Source organism: Ascaphus truei, chromosome 2 (assembly GCF_040206685.1).
Source record: "Ascaphus truei isolate aAscTru1 chromosome 2, aAscTru1.hap1, whole genome shotgun sequence".
In the NCBI taxonomy this organism is placed as follows: Eukaryota; Metazoa; Chordata; class Amphibia; order Anura; family Ascaphidae; genus Ascaphus; species Ascaphus truei.
The window spans coordinates 78,253,301-78,269,501 of record NC_134484.1 but is presented as its reverse complement, the minus strand read 5'-3'; the positions used below and the strand labels follow the sequence as shown (position 1 = coordinate 78,269,501).

The window sequence follows — 16,201 nt, the reverse complement described above, 5'->3', positions numbered from 1 at the left end:
GGGTCCTAATCCATTCTCTTTTTCTTATTATTCCCTGGTCAGGCCTGTGACCAGGAAGGTACCTACGTGCACCTACACATCACAGGGGGGGGGGTAGAGCTACATCAGACTTGGGTGGGATTGCTTGTGCAGACACCGGGTTATAGGGTCCCTATGCTCCCTCAGTAGTTTGGGAGAACCACTCAGGGTGTTGTGTTATTGGTGTATTGTATTGGTGTGATATATGTTATATACTCTTACTGGGGACGTTGAGGTCTCCACCAGGGGGTGGATGTAGTAGGGTCCCCCTTACCTGCCCCCAGGAGGGAGAGCTGCCTCTGCATTGTCCCTGCATTGCTCCGTCAGATTGGGAGAAGTTGCTGTGGCCATCTTGGAATGGCTCTGCATGTAAGGAACAGAACTACAACTCCCAGAAGCCTCGATTTGGTCACAAGGGCCATCCCAGGCAAATGGGAGTGAGTGGCCATTTTGGAGATCGAGATCTCCTCTGCAGGACTGGAGACAGCATGGGCAGTCCTGACGGAGGCAGCAAGGAGAAAGGTAATGTCCAAGGAGCAGTCAGCTTTCTGAACTAGGCCAGACCTTGCCCCTTAGGCCCCAGATAGACCCTGCACTATGAGCGGAGTATTGTAGGGAAGGCCCCAGATAGGGACTCTCCAATTAGAGCTGCAGCAGCACTACTGCACAGGTGGACGGACGTCTACATGGCGGACTGCGGTCTGGGACCAGAGGTGCACGTGGCAGAATAAAGGAGACTTCACCGCAGACCATGCCCTAGATAAGGTATGAGGGCAGATGTGTTGGAGGCCCCGCTCCATGGGACCTGTTCCATCATCCTCCTCTCATTATTCCCTGGTCGGCCTGATACAAGGAAGGTACCACCGTGCACCTACACATTACAGGGGGGTAATGCTTGGGTGGGATTGCTTGTGCGGACACCAGGGTTATAGGTGCCCTAGGCACCCTCAGATCTTTGGAGGAACCAATCAGGGTGTTGTGTTACTGGTGTATTGTATTGGTGTGTGTAGGAGGACATGTGCAGAGGTACACAATGGAGACTGTTTTAAGGTGAAATTAAAACAAGGCTTTATTGTGCCTGTCACTTTAAACACAGCAAAAATATATGAAAATAAGCCAAACAAAAAACCTATCTCTGCTTTGGAGACTATCTACACATGTAGCTCAGCCCTCTCTGACTGGGTTGGTTAGCTAAGCTCATTACCAGCCCCAAAATATAAACATATATACAGATATATTACAGTTCCAAAAGAAAGTCTTATCTGTTCTCCTGAAGCTGTAGGGGAAGTCCTCTCTGCTCTCCTGGGTAAGCACCGTTGTGTGCTACAGCAATGTCTGTCCAGGTTTTGAGGTCTGGTCCCCTTGTCTTGCTATCAGCATACAGTCCAGTCTTTCTGCAGCTCAAGACAGCAGTTCCTCTGGTCAGTCTCCCCAATTGTGCGACTCAGGAATCTCTGCTCTGTCTCCTAGTTCAGCTCAGGTGTGAGCTAAGGAGTCTCACTTCCTGTCTCAAAGGCAGGCTTTTTCTAACACCTCTAATCAGCCAGGTGCTGGTCAATTAAGTTTTCTGAACAGGGTAAGTCCCCTGTTACAGTGTGATATATGCTGTTACAGTAAAACCGAGTTTTATATATATATATTATATATATATATACACAACCCCTGACGAAGTCCTTAGTGACGGAACGCGTAGGGCGTTTCCCAAAGAGGCGAGTTTGTGGCTGACATTACTGCACGAACGGAGAGAGTACCTTGGAGCTGTTGCTATGTTGCTTAGGACTGCTGTCGCTTCCGGTTTTGCAGTTGCCTGCTGGTGAGCAGTGAGAGCTGTGGGAGGTGTATCTGGAGGGAGTCTCTGACCGTGTTGCTGATTATTACATCATCTGGCTGCGGTGGCTCCAGTGCACCTTGCTGAACCAACGGATACACCAGAGGTGGCACCAACGGGACAGGCTGATACATTCCCTTCACAGCTTCAAGGCGATTGAGTATATATCATAAATGCTATTAATTTTACTCTGTTTGTGAGTGCGCTTTTTATATTTTACAATCCCATAAATACTGTTTTATACTTTATCACAATAGGAGTCCGCCTGTTTTTTCTTCTTGTTTTCTGCAGATATCCTTGGGATTTGGTGATCCTTATATACGGGCAGCAAAACTCCAGTGGACTAAGTACATTTTTTGAAATTTCAACTGACATCTGGTTTTAATTTTATTTTTTATGTTTCATATTTTTTATTTTTGCTATAGATTTCAGTTGTTTTTATCACAAATTCGCCCTTTTGGGGATTCTTTGGTCAATAGCCTTGTTAACTCTATCTGATTTACACAGCTGATTTATCCTTATCAAGCTTCCTAAGGCGCTACTCCAGTTTGTTTTATATATACATATATATATATATATATATATATATATATATATATATATATATATATATATATATATAAAGTGTTCGACAAATGCACCTCCCTGATCGCCCAGGGCGAGTGCATTTAACCCCCTGGCGAGTGCATTTAACCCCCTGTCGAATGCCGCTGCTGTGCTGCGGCTCATTTCAGGATGCAGGGACACGATCAAGCAGGTCACCTAGCAAAGCGGGACGCCGGAAGAATAGCCCAGCCGCAGACATCCCTTGGAGGCACTGCAGTGACGCTACGTCACGCACCAACGCAGGCGCATACAGACACCTCTCCCACACTAAGGATCTCCTAGCAACTGCCAGGACCAGAGGCGGAGAGAGGCCTGGAGATTGTGGCTTTAGCTGGATGTGTCTGTGGAGCAGCGCTGTGTGGCTGGAGGAAGTGCTGCTCGTGTTGCTGCTGCCTCCATGTGTATCGTGGGCGAGGCGGATGGAGGGAGCCCCCCAGGCTGGATTTCCTCACTCTCATAGCAGGTAAGAGGGGGGGGGGAGAGAGGGAGATGCAGCATACCACTCCAGTGAGCCGGCTTCAGCCATAAGAGCATCCACCCGGTCACTGCTGTATTTCATCTCCTGTCGGCACCACTGATAAGTGGGAGAGAGAGGAATTTGAGAGGGCAGACACTCGCTCTCGCAGAGGGGAGGGTGTGTGTGTGTGTGTGTGTGTGTGTGTGTGTGTGTGTGTGTGTGTGTGTGTGTGTGTGTAAGTGGGAGAGAGTGTGTGTAAGTGGGAGTGTGTGTGTAAGTGGGAGTGTGTGTGTAAGTGGGAGAGTGTGTGTGTAAGTGGGAGAGTGTCACCCACCCTGTCTCACTTTCTGTCACCCTCTGTCTCACCCTGTCACCCTCTGTCACACACTGTCTCCCTGTCACCCCTGTCACCCTCTCTCACCCTATCTCCCTCTGTCTCACCCTGTCACCCTGTCTCACCCTGTCACCCTCTGTCTCACCCTCTGTCTCACCCTCTGTCGCCCTCTGTCTCCCCCTCTGTCTAACCCTCCATCACCCTCCGTCACCCTGTCTCACACACACACACACACACATACACACACACACACACACACACACACTCTCTGTGTCTCACACGCACTCTCTCTGTGTCACACACCCCCACACTCTCTCTCTCTCTCTGTGTCTCACACTCTGGATCTGGATATCTTATTTACCCTATATGTCTCAACTGCTCTATACTACACCGAAATAACCTTGGGACAGGGTAAATAAAAGCCACCAGCTATATGCCTGGCAGACATATGTTTAGTCTGCAGTGCAGCAGTGACGAGGTTAACTTCAGCTGGGAAGCTCATGACAATTAGTTGGATCCCAGCTGCCTAATCAAGGTGTGTTAAAAACCCCAGGCTGTACACACATGCAGCCTAGCTGGTCAGGAGGCAGGAGTAAAATACTGAAGAGATTACTGCTATAAGGTCTGTTTGCAAAGTACAGTACATGAACGGTTTATGAACCGTTGTGTCCTGCATGCTGAAGAGAAACTGCTTTATTTGCCATGCTGAAGAGAAACTGCTTTGTTTGCCATGCTGAAGAAAAGCTATTTTGTTTTATCTGCTGAAGAGAAGCTATTTTGTTTTGTGTGCTGTATGTTTTTAAGGCTAAATAAATATGCCTTGTCAAGTGACCCCACGTGTGTAGTTGCATGTACCCTACAACAAACCTATACTGCTTTTTTCCAGAAGTTTCACATGGGAGACATCGGAATCCCCCCTAACCCAGAACACAGGTAGGGAACACCTCCCCTCTAACATATAAAATTGCGGGAATGAGGGTACCTGGACATTGAGGGACTGCGGATCAGGTAAGATCCCAGGTGAGATTGCTGCTTCAGATATTGTGAACCGGGGGCATCCAGACACTGGTTAAAGGGTGCAGGAAACTAGTCGTTCACATCTGGCTTTTTTTTCTAAATCCGACATTTACAAACACATACACACACACACACTTAACAAGGACTAATTGTAGTATAATGTAATACAATAAATAAACTTATGTCAAAAACGAATGTTGTTCTTACTAGGAATTTAATCAAAAAAAAATTTTTAAAGCAGGCCTGGGGGCGGGGCTGGGTGGTGGGGCTAGGTGGCGAATAGATTTTTTTTGTTCGGCGAGTAGATTTTTGGGTGATTTGTCGACCATTGTATATATATATATATATATAGTATAGGTATGTCCACCCCAACACCCCATGTAGCATATAATTCTCCCAAAGGGGGGAGGGGGATATGTGTTACACTAGCAACATTGATTCATGCTGCAATATTTGACGGTGGCTTTGACCAAAATAAATTTGAACAAATAACCCTCAAACCACCGGCATTTTCACTTTGCCCCTCCTTTAAGCAAATTTTATTACATCTACCAGCAAATGTGTAGACATTTGACTTCAAATGTTTATATATTTAATTCGCCCAGAAGTTCAGAACCTGAAATATGGATTTTTCTGGAAGGGTGAAAGAGAGTGCACAAAAAAGAGCACACCTGGGATATATGCTAATAATATATGCAAAGTATATGTAAATTACTTCTATTAGCATACTGTATATTCTAGGTAGCACAGGCGTGATACTTTTTATGTACACTGTATGTGTTTCTCCACATATTATTTGAAGGTGGATGTGGGGGATATATATGGCACTTGGGGCTCTTTCAAGTGCATGCACTCAAACAAAGGTACTGTAGGCGAATGTCACTTTTTAAACCCAAACCGCGGATATCCATGGCTGCAAATTTGAATGTCGACAAAGAATTTGCCCATCTGTAATTCAGAGTAAATGTAATAGAAACATTATTTCACATGGTAGATATCACAGGCATAGTGATTATGGCTAGTTCTCTGGCTGGAAGCCCTAGTCTCCTCCAAGTTCAAACCTATTTCCTCTGGGCCATTAAACCAGCCCTGCTTATCGCCAATCCAAGTCTGTGACAAGGCAGAATAGCATCCGCTAGACAGAATGTTTAAGGCAACAGTGTGCTATGTAAATTGCACCATTAATATTCACATTAAACATATTAGAATATTTAAAACATGATTTAAAAGTTGCCTAAATGCAATGCCAGAGCACCATATTGCTACAGAAAAGGTGTACATCCCATCAGTTAACAAATAGAGGCAGCAAAAATTTCTTATGAACATTAAATGGATAACTGTATGCGAGTCCATTTACTAAAGTGCAATAACCGTTTTAGATCATAGAGCCATTTAAATGAGTAGAAATGAGTGAGTGCTGAATCATGAACCAGGACCGTAGAGGAGGTTTGTGACTTGGGAAACCTGAAGATGATACTATAAATCAGAGATAGTCAATAGGAGGACCATGGACCAAATACAGATAATAATTCTAAGAGTGAATTTCTACTCTGTTTTATTTACACTTCCTTTAAAATGTAAATACGTATCACATAGAATTAGAAGAAGTTCTATGATAAACTTACCTTAACATGGAATTCATTATCCAACAAGATATTTGGGGTCTTTAAATCATGGTGCAGCAGGGAAGGTGTCATATTGTGAAGAAAGTTTACTCCTAACGCAATTTCATATAATATACGGAACCTTAATGGCCACACAATTTCTGATAACGGATCACCCTAAAACAAAGAATAATATTACAGTTCTTTAATAAGTCAACAAAAAGGAGAATTCTTATGATGCTATCTTCAGATGTTAATGGTTGTACATGAGGCTATAAGATATTACTTAATAAATACAAAATAGAGGAAGACCTGGCACACAAAAAACAGGAAAGCAGTAAAAATAGAACAAAAGAATCAAGCAAACAATGCCGCCAGCTGGATAGCAGAAAGTCCCTTAGCATTCAACAAAATTAATCCTAATACTCATATAAATAACAGCAGGCTAGCTAGGCACTTAAATAAACTTTATTAAATATAATAAAATATATATGACCTACGTTTCAGTCTTACAAATGTACCTTCATCTGGCCTTATGAAGTCCATTTGTAGGACCGAAACGTCTGTAATATGTCTTGTTATTATTGTGTTTATTAAAGTTAATTTTTAAGTGCCCAGCTTACCTGCTGATAATTTTTATTAGTAAAAATAATAAACATTACATTGGCAATATTTGCATATTTTAGTATGTTACATTAAAATAGAATGATTTCGAATTTAGATTTTGCAATCAGTACAGGGACATGTTATTGTATTTCTTGGTAAAAGCTCACTACGATGGCTATAATGTAATGTAGAACAGCAATGTTACATTCTACAAGGACCAGAACGTAACGCTTTTCTTCTCACTGGTTTTCCTAAGCATCATATTTAACTAATTTTAAATTCTATTGAAAAAACAGATTTTTTTTTTTTTAAAGTATGTAATATAACCATGGCCATGGAACCTATTTTTCTGACATACCGTACTGTATGTTTAACACTGTATTTAAAAATGACTAGGAAGCCCATGCTTTTATATTTCAAAATTGTCATCATAGTGCAAGTAAACGATAACTTCATCAGTATGACAAAGTGAGCAAAAATATTACAGAAACAGGAAATCAAGCAGGCACTTTAAGACAATGTTTATGGTCTTTTGAGAGTGGAGAGTAAACTGCTCTTTGATTTGCTTCTCTCCATATAGATGCTGACCTGGAAAAGGGGAAGAAGCACAATGACCCATGAAAATATTTCAGCTGCAGGGTGTATTGTACGTACTGTAGCTGGACATTTTTTCCCAATTTCCTAGTTGAACTCTGTTCCAAAATTGTTAGAAAGTTACTATTATTATTATTATTATTATTATTATTATTATTATTATTATCTGGTTGTTTTGATGCCCTGTACATACAGATGAAGCCTGAATCTAGAGACTATGGTTTGCTGCGGTCCTGCTTCTATAGCAAAGTCGTTCCCAAGTATTGCCTGCTGTACAGAAACCACTGATCTATGGTAGGGAAGTCTGACTACTGAACATCTGTAAAAGGCTCGGAAGCCTATTGATGGGAAAAAAGAATTATAGTAAGCCAGCATAAAGGAAAGAAGGATGGCGAGAGAAAGCTATTTACGTAAACGCTCTGAGACTGTCATCATACAGTCCGCCTACAGAGGGAGGAAATCTTGTCTGCTTTTTTACCAGAGTAAAGCAGCTAGGGTTAATCAGTCATTTTGGAGAATGTACAAACAAAGAAAGAAGTTTGAATACTTGATTGAATGTGTGATTCTTTTACAGACAAATGTTAGGAGGTATCACCAACAAAGACGCTACAGGGATGTGACAAGAGCTGCTAGTGTGATTCAGTCTGGGTATAGATCCTACGTCATAACCAAGCAAACTGAGCGTACCTATAAGCCTATCAGCAATACCATTGCAGTACTACAATCTGCTTTCCACAAAACACGAAATAAGGGGTCCAAGTTACAATAGAGTAGCGCAACAAAAATCCAGTCGTACTTTCATACCAATTGGGTCAAAAGTAAATTCCTTTCCAGGAAAACAGCCGCTATAAAGATGCAGCCTCTGAGGATGAGACGGAAATGTGTTCGCGATCGTATTCTGAGAAAGAAGTCACAAACTATCCCGCAATGCTCCCGTCGAGCTAAATTATTGGGTCGAGAAAAAAAGTCCCAAGTCTACAAGTCTGCCGACAATAAAAGAGAGGTGGCATGGGGTGCTCTTGGAGTTAATGAGAACTTCACCGAAGTTGAAGTACTGGAGCTAAATGAGGCTGAAAGAGAGGCCCAAATCTACAAGTCTGTACAAGAGGTGCCATGAGGTATGCTTGGAGTTGATGAGAACTCCACCACGGTTCAAGTACTGGAGCTAGATGAGGCTAAGCCAGACACAGATCGTTGTGCGAGTGACACAGAAGAGGAGATCATGCAACGCAGTGAAATACTCATTGCTAAGCGAGTGAAAGAGGAGGGAGCGAAATGCCAATTTGCAGGCCCAGAAGGCACAATGCTTCCAAAGGGAAAATGCCTCAATTGAAAGTCAAGAAAAAAAAAGGGGGTGATGTCGGACGTCTCCAACAAAGATGCTGGTGCACGTTAATGGTGCACAGCCTGCTCCACAGGACAATGTTACGCTGGGGAGGGGGATATGTGATGGAGTCACTGTCTTCAAAGGTTGGAAAGAGTTTACAGTGTGTATGTACCAACATACAGACAGTTAACCTCCCCTGGAGAGGCTTGATGCAGGTGGAGCTAATTAGGCAAACCTGAATGAACAGGGGTTCAAAGGCAGGAAGGAGAGATTGTTTTTTCCCCAGAGAGAGATGGAGACTTTTCCCTAACCAGGAAGGAAGCTGGTTGATACAGCTCCTCCGGCCTGCTGGACAGTGTGCCTATTTTTAGTTGGGATTGTACAAAATAAATCACAGCAGTTACAGCTTAAATCACTAGGAGTCTTACTGACCCTGCCGCAAAGGCCGTCCTGCCACTATGCATACACACAGTATATATGTATATAAACATAAATCACCCAAATCAGAGGTCTTAAGAAATATAGCACAAAGTTGTAAGTGCAAAGGGTATATATTCATTTATTTTGACCTGTGGAGTGCATGTTTTTATTGATTTGTCTCAGATATATGCACATGCATATTTATTATTTGGATCTTTGGAGGATTGCAACTGATTTTTTTTTAAATTCTAAATATATATATATATATGTATATATATGCGGAAGATCACGTTTTCTGGGACGGAAACGTTGGTTCATTCCACTGTATTGTGCTTTTTTCTAATACAACTTTTTGAGAATCAAACCCTACAATGTGCTGTTTCTGATTACACTGGACTCCGGTCTTTGGGTAACATATTACCACAAGCTCCTCCTATGAAGTGTACACTTACCCATATATTTCTTACTGGTGTGCCTACTGCTTTCTATAGATAGATATAGATATAGAGATAGATATACATAATCAAGAATGAATAGATAATACCGTTCTGTTAACAAAATGCTTTTATTTGTGCGAGATTTCGAAATACACTGATCTCTTCTTCCGGCAGTGTTACAATGAATAAAGCAAGAACGATTTAACTTGCAAACAGTGCATCTTGGAATGTTATCTGTGACTGAAACCTATCCCTCCCCCTGTGCTGTATGCGATTTATGACTTAAGAGTGTTAAATGGTCCCTGAAAGTTAGTGATGCAAGAGTGTGTGTGTATGTGTGTGTATGTGTGTGTGTATATGCACTGTTGGCACTTTATAAATTTATATTTATATTATATTTATATGTATTTCATACCATAGCGGTTATTAAACACTATAGTAATTAAGGGGTTAGCCCCACCCACTATCCACCTGAGAAGCCTAATCACCCTACCTGTGGAAACTACCCCCACCCCCTCTACTTTCATCACTACACATACAAATCGGCAAAAGCACTAGTAGCCAAAAATGGCAAATGGCATGTTTGACCATTGGTTAAAAAAAAAACAATACACAATAAAATCACATTGACATTTCAGTACCATACATGACACAGTAGCCAATAAACCCATTGATTGTCACTGTGGTAAACCGTGCCCACCATATGGGCATGGATTGCCACAATGGCAATAAATGGGCAACCGGAAAAAAACACATACAATAAATACATTACACTTAAATAAAAACAAACCTTTGCCCCAAAAAAATCATTGATTGTCAATGTGCTTATCTATACCCTGAAAGGGGCATAGATAAACACATTGCCAGTCAATGGCATGCTAAAAAAAAATACACAATTAAATAAAATACAATCAATGTGTTTCTTACTGTACCTTTGAACATTCATCATCCTCATCCAACAGCGGCACCAACTCTTGCCCCACAACACAATGATCCTCAGCAGCATGGTGTGAAGAAGCCCATGGTCATCAGTTCCTTGAAGAGGAGGCACTGGTGAGTTGTTCTTCTTTCTTTTCTTCTCTAACAGGTCCAGGAGATGTTGATCCGACTGCTTCTTGGGGTCAAATGAAACACGACAGACCTTACACAAGGCCTATGATGTCACATTTAACCAACAAATGGAACCTCCACCAATCTGATTGGTGGATGTACCATGTGATGGCTTCCATATTTTTTAATGATGTGACATCTTAAATGGAGGGAAGCCAGCCAATCAGCTAGCATATGCTTTGCTCCCTTTAAGATGACATCACTTCAGCAAAAAAAATTGAAACCGTCACATGGTACACCCTCCAATCGGATTGGTGGATGTATAATGTGATGAATTTCTTTTTTTGGAGTGATGTGACGTCATCAAAAAAGGTAGGGAGGCAAAAAATGTTGGCTGACTTCACTCCCTTTTTGATGACGTCCCATCACTCCAAAAAAGGAAAGTCATCACATGGTACATCCACCAATTCCTGATTGGCTGGCTTCCCTACCTTTAAGATAGCCTCACATCATTAAAAAATGGAAGCTGTCATATGCTAAACCCACCAATCGGATTGGTCGATGTACCATTTGTCGGTCAAATGTGATGTCACAGGCCTTATAAAAGGTCTGTCATGTCTCTTTTGATCGCAAGAAACCGTCGGATCAACATCTCCTAGACCTGTTGGAAAAGAAAGAAGAAAATAAATAACTACTCACGGGGCTTCCTCTTCAAGCAACTGAGGATCATGGACTTCTTTGCATCATGCTGCTGAGGATCATTGTGTCATGGGGCAAGAGTTGGTGCTGCTGTTGGATGAGGAGGATGGATGTTCAGCCCAGCAAAAATAAGAAACACATTGATTGTATTTTATTTAATTGTGTATTTTGTTTTAGGATGCCCATGGACTGGCAGTGTGTTTATCTATGCCCATTTGAAATACAGTTAAGCACATTGACAATCAATGCATTTTTTTGGCAAATGTGTTTTTTATTTAAATGTATTTTATGTGGTGGTTGTTTTTTTTTTAGGATTTTATTGTGCATTTATTTTATTTTGAAAGCAAATGGGCAAACGTGCTATTAGCCATATTTGGCAACTAGCGCTTCTACCAATTTAAATGTGTGGTGAGGGGGTGCGGCATGGTGGTAGTTGCCCCGGGGAGGATGGTTAGGCCTCCTCGTGGGTAAAAAGGGGGGGGGGAGAAGATTACCCCTTATTTACAGCCTTAAAGAAGCAGTTCAAGCTGCTGTTTTTTTTTATTTTTCCCTTTAATATATGTGCAACAATACAAATCGACACAATGATAAGTAATTAGCTAAGTTGCCGATCGATAAGTTCTCCTGTGATCGATTGGCGAAGATTCGGCTCTGGGGTTCACTAAATGGCAGCAGAGGTGTATTCTCCAGTCAGTGGAATGCATTTGCATATTAATATGACAAAGTTCTTTGGGGAAGATCATGTGACCAAACAGTCACAAGATACAATTAGTGAGGGCAGGGCTCAAAAAAGGGTGTGTCAGAGCCTGTTTCAGAAAACGAAAGGGATGTGACTTTGTAAATGGTTGCTATAGAAACAAAAAATGCTCATTACATTATAATAAATTCAAAGGGTTATTCAGTGTTGTTTAAAAAAATGCTACAAGTATTTTCTCAGAACTGATTTATTACAAATAACACACATGTAGGATATTGCTTGGACTACAGCTTTAAGGTGACTAAGGGGTTAATGGCCAGTAGTTCCATTTTTTTATTTTAATCTTGCTTCCCACGGAGGATGAGGAGGTTGCAGGTGTAAGTATAACTTTAATTTACTATATGCTTAGGGTGACCAGGTGTCCCGGTTTAGCCGGGACAGTCCCGTTTTTTTAACCTCAGTCCCGGTTTTTAAGTCTCTGTCCCGGCTGCCTGCATGCTGTAAAATGTTCCGTTTTTTTGTGGCTGTTCTGCTTTTGACTATCAGAGCAGGGGGGCAACAGAGAGCAGACAATGCATGGAGGAGAGCAGGGGCCGGGTCTGAGCTGCGGAGCCCCAGCAGTGAGACTCGGAAGTGTCAGTGAGAACTTCCGGTGTCTGCTGCCAGGGCTCAAGATGGCTTCCCCAACCATGCAGGTATGGTCCAGAATGGGGGACAAAGACACACACTCACTCACACAATGGGGGGGGGTGAAGAGACACAGAGAGAGGCACTGGAACAGCGTGGGGAGAGACACAGAGAGAACACAGGCACAGCATGGGGAGAGGCAGAGAGAGAGAGACACACAGGCACAGCATGGGGACAGACACAGCATCGGGAGAGACACAGAGAGAGGCACAGGCACAGCATGGGGAGAGACACAGAGAGGCACAGGCACAGTATGGGGAGAGACAGTGTGGGGAGAGAGGCACAGCATGGGGAGAGGGGCACAGCATGGGAAGAGGGGCACAGAGTGGGGGGGGAGACACAAAGAATGGGGGGAGAGAGACAGAATGGGGGGGGAGACACAGAGAATGGGGGAGAGAGACAGAATGGAGGGGAGAGAGAGAGACAGAGAATGGGGGGGGGAAGAGACAGAAAATGGAGGAGAGACACAGAGAATGGGGGAGGGGAGAGAGAGACAAAGAATGGGTGTGAGAGAGAGAGACAGAATGGGGGAGAGAGAGAGAGAATGGGGGGGGAGAGAGAGACAGACAAAGAATGGGGGATAGAGAGAGACACAGAGAATGGGGGGGAGACAGAGAATGGGGGGGAGAGAGGGGGGAGAGGAGAGGGAGGGAGAGAATGGGGGAGAGAGGGAGAGAATGGGAGGAGAGAGAGAATGGGGGGAGAGAGAGAATTGGGGGAGAGAGAGCGAGAGAATGTGGGGAGAGAGAGCAAGAGAATGTGGGGGGGAGAGAGAGTGGGGGAGTGAGAGAATGGGGGGGGAGAGAATGGGGGGGAGACACAAAGAATGGGGGAAGATACAGAGAATGGGGGAGAGAGACAGAGAATGGAGGGGAGAGAGAGACAGACAGAGAATGGGGGGGAGAGAAACAGAAAATTGAGGAGAGACACAGAGAATGGGGGAGGGGAGAGAGACAAAGAATGGGGGAGAGAGAGAGATAAAGAATGGGGAGAGAGAGAGACATAGAATGGGGGAGAGAGACAGAGAATGGAGCGGGGAGAGAGACAGAGAATGGAGGGGAGAGAGAGACAGATAATGGGGGGGGAAAGGCACAGAGAATGGGGGAGAGAGAGACACAGAGAATGGGGGGGAGAGAGAGACAGAATGGGGGGAGAGAGACAGAAAATGGATGAGAGGAGAGGGAGGGAGAGAATTGGGGAGAGAGAATTGGGAGAGAGAGCGAGAGAATGTGGGGGGAGAGAGAGAGGGGGGAGAGAGAATGGGAGAGAGAGAGAGAGAATGGGGGAGAGAATGAGAGAGAGAATGAGAATGAGGGGAGGGAGAGAGAGAATAGGGAAGAGAGAGAGAGAGAGAGAGAGAAAATGGGGGGGAGGGGGAGAGAGAGAGAATGGGGGGAGAGAGAATGGCTTCCCCAACCATGCAGGTATGGTCCAGAATGGGGGACAAAGACACACACTCACTCACACAATGGGGGGGGGTGAAGAGACACAGAGAGAGGCACTGGAACAGCGTGGGGAGAGACACAGAGAGAACACAGGCACAGCATGGGGAGAGGCAGAGAGAGAGAGACACACAGGCACAGCATGGGGACAGACACAGCATCGGGAGAGACACAGAGAGAGGCACAGGCACAGCATGGGGAGAGACACAGAGAGGCACAGGCACAGTATGGGGAGAGACAGTGTGGGGAGAGAGGCACAGCATGGGGAGAGGGGCACAGCATGGGAAGAGGGGCACAGAGTGGGGGGGGAGACACAAAGAATGGGGGGAGAGAGACAGAATGGGGGGGGAGACACAGAGAATGGGGGAGAGAGACAGAATGGAGGGGAGAGAGAGAGACAGAGAATGGGGGGGGGAAGAGACAGAAAATGGAGGAGAGACACAGAGAATGGGGGAGGGGAGAGAGAGACAAAGAATGGGTGTGAGAGAGAGAGACAGAATGGGGGAGAGAGAGAGAGAATGGGGGGGGAGAGAGAGACAGACAAAGAATGGGGGATAGAGAGAGACACAGAGAATGGGGGGGAGACAGAGAATGGGGGGGAGAGAGGGGGGAGAGGAGAGGGAGGGAGAGAATGGGGGAGAGAGGGAGAGAATGGGAGGAGAGAGAGAATGGGGGGAGAGAGAGAATTGGGGGAGAGAGAGCGAGAGAATGTGGGGAGAGAGAGCAAGAGAATGTGGGGGGGAGAGAGAGTGGGGGAGTGAGAGAATGGGGGGGGAGAGAATGGGGGGGAGACACAAAGAATGGGGGAAGATACAGAGAATGGGGGAGAGAGACAGAGAATGGAGGGGAGAGAGAGACAGACAGAGAATGGGGGGGAGAGAAACAGAAAATTGAGGAGAGACACAGAGAATGGGGGAGGGGAGAGAGACAAAGAATGGGGGAGAGAGAGAGATAAAGAATGGGGAGAGAGAGAGAAATAGAATGGGGGAGAGAGACAGAGAATGGAGCGGGGAGAGAGACAGAGAATGGAGGGGAGAGAGAGACAGATAATGGGGGGGGAAAGGCACAGAGAATGGGGGAGAGAGAGACACAGAGAATGGGGGGGAGAGAGAGACAGAATGGGGGGAGAGAGACAGAAAATGGATGAGAGGAGAGGGAGGGAGAGAATTGGGGAGAGAGAATTGGGAGAGAGAGCGAGAGAATGTGGGGGGAGAGAGAGAGGGGGGAGAGAGAATGGGAGAGAGAGAGAGAGAATGGGGGAGAGAATGAGAGAGAGAATGAGAATGAGGGGAGGGAGAGAGAGAATAGGGAAGAGAGAGAGAGAGAGAGAGAGAAAATGGGGGGGAGGGGGAGAGAGAGAGAATGGGGGGAGAGAGAATGGGGGAGAGAGACAGGGAAGGATGGAATGAGAATGTAGGGGTGGGGAGAACGAGAATAGAGGGATATGGGGGGAGGGAGAGAGAAAGGGGTGTGTGTGTGAGAGAAGGGGTGACAGAGCAGGGTAGAGAGACATAAAGGAGAAGGGGTGCAGTTAGTGATATCATTTGTGTAATAAAAATTTTTTTTAATGTGTCCCGGTTTTTACTTTTGTAAATCTAGTCACCCTATATATGCTGGCTGGGTAATGTTTTATTTTTAATGGGCAAATGTGCTATTATCCCGATATGGATAATAGAGATTTTGCAAATTACTGTATTGTATGTGTTGGGGTAAAGGGAGTGGGTAGTAGGGTGCCCATTCATTGCCTTTGGGGTTATCTTTGCTCCCATTGAGGGCATACAGTAGGTAAACATAAGTCTTAAAACCTAGGTCTAAGAAGAACTTGCTCACTTCAAGAGGAATGTCAACCGTTGCATTAACAGGAGAGTTATAATATGTATTATAGGCTAAAGCAGTAAAATTTAGGGCATTATTGAAAACCCTGCTCTCTGATTGGTTAAAATTCCGGGCATTATCCACAGTAGTGCCCCTGAGCAGATTCAGTTGAATTGGGGGGGGGGGGGGAGGAGAGAGAGAGAGACTGCAAAGAAGTAAGTGTGTGTGGGGAGGGGGTGTAGAGGTGCTGTGTTGTGTGTAGAGCTGGGGGGGAGAGTGCAAAGTTTAGTAAGTGGCTGCATTTTTTATTGTGGCTGCAGTGTGTGTGTGTGTGTTGTGCTGTTGTATGTGTAGCAGCAGTTTGTGTGAGTGTACAGCTGATGTGTGTGTGTATAGAGCTACTGTGTGTGTGTGTGTGTGTGTGTGTGTGTGTGTGTGTGTGTGTGTGTGTGTGTGTGTGTGTGTGTGTGTGTGTGTGTGTGTGTGTGTGTGTGTGTGTGTGTGTGTGTCAGTAGCAGTGTTTATGGGTGTAGCATGTGTGTGTAGCAGCAGAGTTTGTGTGT

The 16,201-nt window shown here is 44.7% G+C and overlaps 1 protein-coding gene across 1 annotated transcript in view; it reads right to left on the bottom strand.

Moving 5' to 3' along the window:
• Positions 1-16,201, bottom strand: part of RIPK2 (receptor interacting serine/threonine kinase 2) — a 53,161-nt gene that overhangs the window by 32,650 nt on the left and 4,310 nt on the right. Inside the window, exon 3 of the mRNA XM_075582960.1 lies at positions 5,886-6,041. Coding sequence (XP_075439075.1) covers positions 5,886-6,041 — 156 coding nt within the window. The remainder of the gene's footprint in view (positions 1-5,885; positions 6,042-16,201) is intronic.